Genomic DNA, 11,450 nt, shown 5'->3' with positions numbered 1-11,450 from the left:
GCATCCTAGCCTGGCATCCTAGCCTAGCATCCTAGCCTAGCATTCTGATAGAGGAACCAGCATGGCCACTCACAATAGTGACAAGCTCAAGCTTAGGATGGGATGGGACAGCGAGCTTGATCTAAATCTGGAAGTGGGGCCTTGGTGCCGCCAAGGGATGCAAACTCTGTTCTCAGAGCGCACCATGGTACTCTGATGACCTTTGGTCCTTGCTGCTCAGCTTGTTCTCAGAGGAAGTAGCCTTGGTCTGTCCCTGGCATCTTTGTAAGGTGCCTGCTAAGGACTGTCCTAAGGAGTCTGTTTTCTCTTCCCAGGGCAGAAGCCAGCCTTGTTTTCCCTTCCAGCTTCAGAAATACACAACACTGTGGTAGCCCATCTGCCCGTGTAGGTCTGGCAGGCAGGTGACACAGTGCATCCTTGTTTGCTTGCCGATGTGGCCTCATAGTGTGGTCCAGTCCTCAGCTGGAAGGGGTACCAGGGAGAGATTGTGGCCCTTTGGGCATCAAGCCCCTGGAGAGGAAGGGGACCTGACAGTGGGGTAGGGATGGGAGGTTGGGACCTAGGAAGATTCTATCTTATAAAATGCTGCTATACTGTGTTGTATTCTCAGGATCTAACAGGGGAGACTGAGGCTGGTCCATTGTCAGAAGGAGCCTCAGTAGAACTCTGCTATCCAGTCCTAGACAGTCTCTCTTGTGGCTACGGGGACTCTGCCTGCCCAGCTTGAGAGAAAGACTCTGCCCCTCTGTTTTACAGATGGGGAAACTGAGACTTGGACTTTGTCCAAATGCATGCTCCATCTCTGGTGTCCACAGTCACTGTCCTTCCTGTAATGGTGTCACTTGCTTGCCTGGGCTTCTGGGACTGTGAATTAGGTCCCTTGGTGTAGGGTTCTGGGTCTTAAAGTCCACGGTGTTAGTGGGACAGAAAGTCTGAATGATCAGGTAAGGAAGCCAAGACAGGAAGTGGAATCAGCCTGTGTTCTCAGAGAATAGATCGGAGTGTGAGACAGTGGGGACTGGGATGCTTTCTGGAGCCTGAGCTAGAAGCCTTTCTGATACTCATCTCAGGAAGGAGGCCTACCCATCATGCCCTTGGGGCCCAACCCCTGCCCAGCCAGTCAGTGAATTAGGGTTAATTACCACTTTTCCTAACACCAGCTCTCTAGCTCAGGGGCCTTGCAAATCCAGGAGCTTTTGTACTTGGAGAAAGAAATTCAAGGGGCTAGAAAAGGGGCAGGTGCATTGCCTTGGGGCTGATTTTTGCATGATGTGGCTGTGACCTGCTGCAATGGGTCATTTTGTAACCTGTAGGTTTCTGGGAAAAGCTTGAGCCTAGGGGACCAGAAGCCAGACTGGCCAAGGCGGGCTGACACCCAAGGGAGTCACAGGCCTGCTTATGCTTCTGACATGTCTGTCTTCTCCAGAGCCCTGCTTGCTCTGACACTTTCAGCCTCGGCACTGTGTGATTATTTCCAACCTGCTCACTATGCTGCATTGCTACCCCCTTCTACTCCAGCAATGTTCATGGTTTATATAATTGGATAGTAAAATCAAGTAGGGATGGGCATGCGTGCACAAAGCCCTAGGGTGGATCCCCAGCACCGCACAGTGCTGAGGCGTGGTGCTGCCCTTGGGAGGTGAAGGAAGGAGGATTAGAAGTTCAAGATCATCCTGGGTTGCATAGTGACTTCCAGGCCAGCCTGTGCTCTTTAAGAAAGAAACATGCAGAGAAGATGTCCTGCTGATAAGATGGCTCATTAGAGAAAAGCACTTGCCACCAAGCCTGATGATCTGAGTTCAATTCCTGGAGCCTATGATGGTCAGAGAGAACTGACCCCATAAGTTGTCCTCGGACTTCCACAGATGTGCATGTGTGTGCACATACATTAAATAAATGCATGAAAAAAATGTCTGCAATCAAGGCAGGGTAGGTTTTCAATAGCTCTTGCATGTATGTGTGCCTATCTGATCTGTATGTGTCTTTGCACATGCATTGTGGATGCATGAGTGCATGTGCGTGCAATTCCTTCTGACAACATATATGTGATAGGTGTATGCAGTAGCACTGTTTGTGTTAAATGAGACCATGAGTGCATGAACATGTATGTATGTATGACTGTGTACTTGCACACACGGATACCTTCGTACACAAATAGTGCAGCGTATGTTCTATATGCTGTGCCCATGCATTCCCATGTGCTCATGTATGTAAGTCGGGACAGGCATGCTGCCTGGCTGAGATCAGAAAGGATGCGAGTGTGCCAGAGCCTGTGGTGGGTGGCTATGTTGGCTGGGAGGCCAGCTCCTGCCTCCCTCCTGGAGGTTGATTTCACCCCAGGAAGTGCTTATGTGTATGACTCACTCACAGAGGAGTTCAAAGCAGCCAGGTGGTGGTGGGTCCCCAGGAGTTCGGAGTTCCTCATTCTGAGTATCAGTGTACTCATGCCACTCCTGTAAGGCTCCTTACCCTGGCCTGTGCTGTGGACCCTGTAACACCTGCTGTGATTATCATTCACCGGCGTGCCGTAAATGATGGAACAGAAAGTGTGACTCACAAAAGACCCCACTTTCCATCAAGTGCAGCAGCTTCACAGGCACCATGCTTGTGATACGGTAACACTTGGGCTTTCTCACTGCAGGCCAAGTGCAGGGTTGGAGGTGCAGTAGGAAGCCACCGTGCACAGAGCTGGTATTCAGTGCCATGGAGGATGAGGGTCCCGAGTATCAAACTCAGGCCCTCGGGCTTCATGGCGAAGGCTTTCCCCACAGATTCACTTTTTCCCCCTCTGGCTTAGTGAAATATTTAGTCCATAAAGTCTTGTTTTAAGTGTTGCTTAGAAATTACTTGGAGACAAACAACAGGGAGTGATAGACACTTCCCTCGCCGTCCTGTCCTGTGCATGCTCGCAGAACACAACCCTTGAAGAGCTTTCTCCTTCTGATCTGTATGAAACAGGATCTTTGCATATGCCCCAGGGTGACTGTGAATGCTTGGACCTCTTAACTTCCAGGCTTTGGTTCCATGCCTAGGTTTATAGGCATGTTCTGCTAAGTCCTGCACTCATGGAGTGTCTTTAAAATGCGGAGAGCTGGGGAGATGGCTTAGTTGGCAAACTGCTTGCCACACAAATGTAAGGGCCTCGGTTTGGATTTGGTTTGCCTGAAACCAGGCAGGGGATCCCTGGTGCTTACACACCAACAGTCAGTTTATCCAAATCTGTGAGCTCCAGGTTCACCAAGAGACCCTACTTCAAAGTCATCATCTTCATCAAACCATCGAGTGGCTGAAGGTATCAATGTTGACATAGGGCCTCCACATGCACTGCCCTCCCCCAATACCTGTGAATACACACCAAAACATGCAGTGTTTTCTTTGCACATTTTGTGGGTTCTCCAGCCATATGTCTGGATGAGAGGTCTCATGGAAAAGCCCCAGAGGGCCTGAGACCTGGGGAAAATCTCTAATGGAAAGGGGCGCCTCCCCAGGGCAGGCCCAGGCTCCCCTTGGTGTAGCAGATTCCTGTGGAATGTGTGGGCACTTCCAGAGCTGTAAAAGAAAGTGGGGTGTTGACTCTCCTCCCCTGGAGTGTCCTGTGGCTCTCAGACCCTTCTTTGAAGAAGCTTTTGTGTTGCCTGTGGGAATCAACCCACATAGACACTCACTCACCCAGCCAGTACCCTCGAAGCTGTGCACAGACCCCTCCCTGCTGTCCCCAGGTGGTGGGGGATGGGGTCGCACAAGGATGCAGGTACAGTGGTGACTGGCTGTCCCCAGGAGTGAATTTATCTGCTTGGGACCCAGGGTGCTTGGTGTTTACCCAGAAATTGAGCTAATCCCACTAATTCCTGTGAATTATGAAGACTCTTGGCTCTGTCTCCTGCCTTCCTCTCCTTTGGCAGAGGTAAGGGGGGAGGGGGACCGTGGTGGCACTGACTTGCACAGTGGGGAGGGGTGCCCCCCTGAATCCCTGGTTCTTCTGTGTGCAGCTGTTCCTTTTACTCAGAATCTGCTGCCACAGCCAAAGTGCTGAAGCCCCTGGCAATTTTGTGCTTAAGCCCTCAGGACGCTTTTCATTGGGTGGCTGTTCCCCCCAGGGCTTCTAGGTAACACGTCAGTAGACTACCAAACTGGACACCATGCTCTGCTGCCTCTGTGGGAAGTGGTCCCCCGGCAGCTCATTCCCAGTGGAATCCTGTCCTCAGTGAATTGGGGGTTACCAGGATGCTGCCACTTGTTAAGGTAGGACAGAGGGGGCTGAGCTGCCACTGCCAAGTCAGTGCCTGGGAGTAAGGGAACAAAAGAGGTTCCTTTCTCACTGCTCTCTCTTCTACTCACTCCTCCCTACTCTTTAGACCTCCAGACCCTTGTCAACAGGAGCCTGGTCCTCTTGCCAAGGAAGATAAGGGATGCACAGGGAGCCAGCCTCTCCCTCTGCTAGAGGCTTAGGACCAGGACCCAGCAAGAGGAGCTCCAGATGATTCAGTGGTTTAAGAATGTTTGCTGCTCTGCTGTTCTTTCAAAGGAGTTCAGTTCCCAACCACTGTGGCTATGCCCAGCAGCCTGTAATTCCAGCTCCACGGGGGTCTTACACCTCTGGCCTCTGAGGACACCTACACTCATTCTATGCAGACTCCTGTGCATATGCATAATTTAACATATTCAAAGTAAAGAGCTAAAAAGGACCCAGCAGGATACTAGAGGAGCTCTAGCCTAGGGGAGAGGGAGCAGGCCAGTTGCATTTGTTTGTTTGTTTGTTTGTTTATTGATAGGGTCTCTCTGTGTAGGGAGTACATCAATTACATCTGTCTGTCTGTCTGTCTGTCTGTCTGTCTGTCTGTCTGTCTGTCTACCTACCTACCTACCTACCTACCGACCTACCTAGAGACAGGGCTTCTCTGTGTAGTCGCCCTGGACCTTAACTATGTAGATTGTGGCCTTAGATTCACAGAGACCGCCCAGCCTCTGCCTCTCGAGGGTTGGGGTTAAAGGCAGGTGCCACCATTCCAGATAATTCTACTGGTTAAACTTGATAAAAAAAAACCCAGTGGGATTTAAAATCACCTAGGAGACAATGGGCATAGCTGTGAGAACATGCTGGTGTGGAGTGTCAGGTAGACTCATAATCTGGCTGATGTAGGGTTCCAACCGTGGACTGTCCAGAGCAGGGGGCTTCCTGGGGAAGGTGGCATCTTAATGGGGTTTTGCAGGCAAAAGTGAAGTGTAATCTTGGAGAGGCACCACTGGCTGCTGGGCTACTTGCTCCTGGTGCAGCCGTGACAGTCACAGCCCTAATAAGAGCAGCTGATAGGGTGATGCCAGGCTAAGGGACAGTGTAAGAAAAGGAGGCTTTAGCAGGTGGCTGGTGACTATTCTCATGACAGAACCCCATAGTAGCAGATGCTATTACTATTATGATGATGATGATGATGATATGCACGTGGCTTGCATGTAGTGACATGCACGTGCTGTCTGACTCCCTGAAGTCAGTTCTCTCCTCCCACCTTTATAGGGGGTTTCTTTGAATAAACTCAGGTTGTCACCCTGGTGCAGCAAGATACCTTTACCTGCTGAGCCATACTGCTGGCTCTAAAGTGATGGATTTTAAAGATAGCTTAAACCAGGCTTAATGCTATACACTTATAATACAAGCATTGAAGAGTCGGAGATAGGAGGCTCAGGGGCTCGGGGGCTCAAGGTCATCCTTGGATGAGCTTTAGGCTAGCCTGGGCTATGTGAGCCCTGATAGCAGCAGTTCTTGTGGTGACCCTCAATCATAAAATTGTTTTCATTGCTACTTCATAACTGTAATTTTGCTATGTGAATTGTAATGTAAATATGTTTTCAAATGGTCTTAGGTGACCCGTGAAAGCGTCCTTCCACCCCCACAGGGGTCCACAAGACGATGACAGTTAGTGATATGAATATTGACTGACTGACTGACTGAATGAATGAACATCCATATGAGTCAGCCAATGAAGGAAGCGCAGAGGCAAAGCGGTTTGGGGCCGTTCTTGGAGAAGTCTGTTGTATTTCTGGTTTTTTCCTAGACTTTGGGCTCTCTGTCCCGGTTTTGTTTCTCCGGGTCAGGTGGTTCTCTGCTCCTGAATGTTTTCATAATTAAGAAGTTGTTGCTGTTTTGTTTTGTTTTTAAAATTCAGGTTAAACAATAAACAAACTAAAATGTTCAGCAGACCCATCGTTTCTCAGGATGACTATGTCAAAATTATCTAGGCCTTCCCTCCTGGAGACTGAGTGTGAACTTTGGTGCTGTAGGCCTGTGTGGTGTGGACCTGGGCTGGTATTTCCTGGATGGGTTCGGGGTGCAATGTCGTGGCTGAATGTCTGTGTCCTTTCCTCCAGGGTCCGCCACCAAAGAGTATGAGCCTCTGAGATGGAGACTTCTGCCCCAGCCCCTGCACTGGAGAAGAAAGAAGCCAAGAGTGGTCTCTTGGAGGACAGCAGCTTCCCCGACCCAGGGAAAAAGGCCTGTCCTCTGGCGGTGGCCGCAGCGGCCGCAGCTGTAGCCGCCCAAGGAGGTACACTTTCTGTTTTGCACGCCCAGAGAGCGGCAGGGGTGTTTTTCACGAGGTCATTAGGATTTAATGAGTGCGCTGGCCCCTGTCATCTGGGAGGCACGCTGGGTTTATGGAGGGCAGTGCCTCTGCCCTAGGAATCCCAGTCCCCAAGAAGGTGGCTTGCAGCTTTCTTTGGAGAGCTGGCTCTCCCAGTCTGGTGGCTGAGGCTTGAGCAGGGAGTGGGGGTGGGGGGGAGAGTCTTACTGGGCAGCTGCCTGGCTACCCTGGGGTGTGTTCAGCTGGCACCAGGGAGATGAATCCTGAGAGCTTCTTGCCTCTTGCCCGCTGCGGACTATTTCAGAAAGCAATCGTCTGCCAATGCCTGCTGGCTGTAATTAGAGGGTCAGGTATGGAATTTACTATCTTAGGTGAATTTCTGGCCAACTTAATTACAACAGAAGGGACTCCACGAGCCACGGTCTCTCATTTCACTGTCCCTAAGAGAGATGTTCTCCGGTTTCCACGGTCCGTGCCAGCATCCTAGTTGGGTAGTTTGGCGGGAAGGTGAGACCTCCCTTGTCACTGGGCTGTCCATCTGGAGGCCACACAACTATTCTGTCTCAGAGCAAAGGAACAGATTTATTTTCGATCCCTTTTAATTCAAACACATTTAGTTGTGCTCTGATGCTTGCTTGTCCAGGCCAAATACCCGAGGGGCCATGCACAAGGGAAGGGCTTTGTTTGTCTCTCTCTGCCCCTGAGTGAGGCTGTGTATATGGTCTGTGGACTGTGCTTAGAGTAGCATCAGGGGTTTGAACTCGTGACATGGAGCCACCCTTGAGTCACACAGGTTGTTGACACTGCATTGGTTTTCTTCTCTCCCCACGATTCTAAGTTGAAGGTAATTAATTATCAAGTCACAAGTGGGAGATGTGAGTGAGGTCAGCCTTGCGCACCTCTGGGGACAGGCTCTGAGTTTGTGGGCCTGGTGTGGAGGCTTAACTCTTAGGTCTGGAAAGAGGAGCCACAGCCCAATATGTCATCCAGCCAGGGAGGTATAAATGGAGGCACAGCACAGTGGAGTGAATTCCTGGGCAGTGGTGGTCCTTAGATCTCCCCTGCCCCATTCTTTGAGGCTGAGAGAGTTCCCAGGAGCTTTCTCCCACCTGTCCTGAGGGAAACGCCCTGATTTAGCCTTCCTCTCTCAAACAAACAGAGCCATTCCCTGCCCTGTCACAACAACAGAGAGTAGACTTAGGCAGTAATTAGACAGTAATTAGGACATAATTGAGGGGAGAGGGGCCCTGTGGCATCAGACCCAGTTGTCACTGTTGAGGCCAGTGACAGCAAATGCTTGAGGGGTTATCTACTGGGAAAGGGGGAAAAGCATGGAGCACAGCCACTGCAGAGGAGCACCAGCCCCACATGTTGTGTGGAGCACAGCCACTGCAGAGGAGCACCAGCCCCACACGTCGCCTACTCCATGCCCTCTCAGGTGCCCTTCATTAGGGAGTTGGGCTGATGAGGGTTTCACACATCAGACATTTGTCACATAAGCAGGTAGTTTATGGCCTGCGGAAGTCTCAGGCCAGGTGCATGCCCTCAGGAGACAGGGGTACCCAGGAATGTCTTCTTCCACTGAAATGTGCTGTACCAGCTCTCTGAACAGCTAATCTGGAAGGCTGTCCAGGAGTCTGGGAAGAGTGGCTGTGCCTGTGTTAAAGGGGACCCATGTGATCTGTCTCTACTGAAGATGGGCTAAAAGGCAGGGGCAAGGAAGCCCAGAGGTGCAACCCAGAGGATATTGCTGGGACTTGACTTCTATGTTAGCTGCGGTCCTTAAGATCTTAAAACCAAGTTGGCAAGATGCCTCTCCAGGTAGAGGTGCTTGCTGCTAACTCAGATTCCGTCACTGGGAGCCATGTGATGTGGTGGAAAATGAGAACCAGCTCCTGCAGGTAGCCATCTGACTCTCATACATGCATGCATGTGTCCCCTTAAATGAGTGTAATTCAAACCTAAGAAAATATTTTAAGATGCCACTCTTGCTTAAACTCTCCGTGACAGAGCAAAGGTTCCTCAAAAAACACCTCTTGTGCTCAGACCCCCAAGGGCCAGTATGCCCCAGACCAGTGGTTCTCAATCTGTAGGTCATGGCCCTTTGCTGGGGCTCGGGGGCGGCGTTGAATGACCCTTCCACAGGGTCACATATCAGATATCCCACATGTCAGTTATTTACATTATGATTCATAACAGTAGCAAAATTACAGTTATGAAATAGCAAAAAAATAATTTTATAGTTGGAGGGGTGGTCACAGCACTGGGAAGGTTGAGAGCCACTGCTCTGTAGCGTCAGATATGGGCTAGCTAACTTCCCAGGAGTGTGCTCTATGTCAGGAGATGAATGTAAGAAGCAGGAGCCAGTCATTGGAAGCTGCCATGGGCTTCCTTGGGGTAAAGATCTCTGGGATCATCTCTAGGCCTGGTCGAGGTTCAGCGTGGGGGCCCAGCAGGAGGGTTGTAAGGATATCTTCAAACATAAGCAGTGAAGGGAGACATGTATGATCAATAAAGAGTCCAGCCACAGAGGCTGGCTGCTGGGAACCAGCCACATTTGCTTAGCCTCTGAGGCATTTCGCTCATGCCGCTCTCAGCTTGCAACCATATGTGCGTATCTGTCGTGAGAATGCATGGGACACAGAGGCCTGGCGGGTAGAAAATGCTGCAGGTGGGGGTGGTGCTGGAGCCCATATGTGGACTGAAGAAGTGTGTGCTATGTGTCTGTAGGGCATCAGGTACATGATGAACTGCAGGTATATGTGGGGCCACAGGTGTGTGCTGGACTGCGGGTGTATGTAGGGCAGTGCAGGAATATGCTAGAAAGTGTGTGTGTGTGTGTGTGTGTGTGTGTGTGTGTGTGTGCTTAGCTGCAGGTGCATGCCGGACTACAGGTGTCTGACTGTTAGTGTGTGGACTGCAGGTGTGGGCTAGGCTGCAGGTGTAGGGATGTAGCTGCAGATGCATGCTAGGCTTCAGGTTAGAGGCCTGCAGGTGCAGTACATCCAGGGAGACCTACACTAATCATTGAAGACCCCCTTTGCAGAGTTGTTTCTAGATATCCTGATGTGAGACAGCTAGGGCAGGATTGTTGCAGAGTTGATTCCCAGAGCTAGACAGTCAGGTAATCGCTTATTCCTTCAGAGCATGAGACATGGTTCACATGGTCTGTGCCAGGACCTGTAGTCATCTGGCAGGAAGAGTGGTTTACATGGGCCTAGGATGTCCTGCCTTTTACACATCTGTGGAGGGCTGTGGTAGTGGGTCTTGCCTGCTCATGGCAGGGGGCACAATGGCAAGATAGGGGCAGTTATGACCAAAACACTTAGTCCTACATCCTGTCAATGACTGTGTTGCTGGATGCATCTGTGGATTCTGGATGATGTCACACGTGGCAGGCTCTAAATTCAATCTCATTATCAGAAAAAAAAAATCCAGACATGTTCAGAACACTCAACTCTCCAAATACTTTGTGTCTTTGGTAAGTTATATCTGTCAGGCAGAGAGCCCTCATATACAGAGAGCTGAACTCTTGTTTGCTTCTAGATCATTGCTTTAGATTGCTTGGGTATGACTAGAGCCATAATTTTGCCCCTACTATAATCTGAGTGTCAGCCTTGGAAAGGCCTCCTGTATGTCCGTCCCCGTGTCTCATCATCCTCCTCTGCCCCAAGGCTGACAGCTCTTGATCCCTTGCAGAGGGCTGGATGCATGGGGTCTCTTGTTTGCTTCTAAAGGAGTCCACAAGGCTAAGGGCTGGCAGTCCTAAAGTATGTGTTAGAGCACCTTCTCTGGGCTGGGGAGAAGGCTCCGTTGGTAAAATGCACGAGCCTGAAAATCTGAGTTCCATCCCTGTGAAAAAGCTGGGTGTCCTGGTGCCTGCTTGTAGTCCCATAGCTAGAGGTGGGACAGCTGGAGCCCTGGAGCTTGATGCCAGCCAGAGTCATCAGTGAGCTCCAGGTAAAAGAGAGAGACCATGTCTCATGAGAATAATCAAGAAAGCACCTGGGGATAGCCTCTGATGCTGACTTTTCACCTCTGAGTATATGCGTGTGCGCGCGCGCACACACACACACACACACAGACACACACACACACACACGGGGTGGGAAAAGAGAGAGGGAAGAGAGGGAGAGAGGAAGAGAGGAAGAGAGAGGAAGGGAGAGAGAGAGGCATGTGTGCAGGTATGCACTGCACACAACAAGCTGACAAAGCCTGGCTTCAGGATCAAGTAGGAGGCTTCCCAAAAGCCCAAGCAGAAGCCTGGGTGGCTCTTTCACAGCCTCTTCGGTTGTTGAGCTAACACTCTGGAGGCCATAAATCTTTAAAAATACATTTTGGCCCAGGGTCCCCCCACCCTCTAATTTTTAAAATGGTGTAATTTGCAAAGCAATTTAAGTCAGATGTTTCTTGGTGCTTTCCACTGAGTCTGTCCAAATGCTGTTGTATTTTCCTGTCTGCCACGGGTTCTTTTCCAAAAATATTTCTGAGCTGTCTCATGTGCTTCCATGGGTACTGGACCATTCTAGAAGCCTTGGGGACAGCCTTGAAACTTAGAGCTGGGGTTGAGTCTCCTGGGCTGGAATCAAGCACCAAGTCCCGTTTCAGGACCCGGAGGTCCAATGCCCAACTCTTGACAGTGACGTTCTCTCTGTGAGACAAAGCCAGGTGGCTAGCCATCATGGTCCTTCCTCTCCCGCAGCATCAGCACCCCCTTAAGAGCTGGAAGTGAATGGAACTGTTAGCCTGTTGTATGCTAAGTTATCAGTGTACACTGAGCTGTTTCTAAGGCCCTGAAAGTGAGAATTCATTCTCTCTCTCTCTCTCTCTCTCTCTCTCTCTCTCTCTCTCTCTCTCTCTCTCTCTCTCTCTCTC

The 11,450-nt window shown here is 50.5% G+C and overlaps 1 protein-coding gene across 1 annotated transcript in view; it reads left to right on the top strand.

Annotated features, from left to right (window-relative positions):
• Gli2 (GLI family zinc finger 2) overlaps positions 1–11,450 on the top strand; it is a 223,534-nt gene that overhangs the window by 45,072 nt on the left and 167,012 nt on the right. Inside the window, exon 2 of the mRNA XM_021165818.1 lies at positions 6,364–6,539. Coding sequence (XP_021021477.1) covers positions 6,395–6,539 — 145 coding nt within the window. The 5' untranslated portion in view covers positions 6,364–6,394. The remainder of the gene's footprint in view (positions 1–6,363; positions 6,540–11,450) is intronic.

Source organism: Mus caroli, chromosome 1, assembly GCF_900094665.2.
Source record: "Mus caroli chromosome 1, CAROLI_EIJ_v1.1, whole genome shotgun sequence".
Taxonomy (NCBI): Eukaryota; Metazoa; Chordata; class Mammalia; order Rodentia; family Muridae; genus Mus; species Mus caroli.
This window is presented reverse-complemented; position numbering and strand designations above follow the sequence as displayed.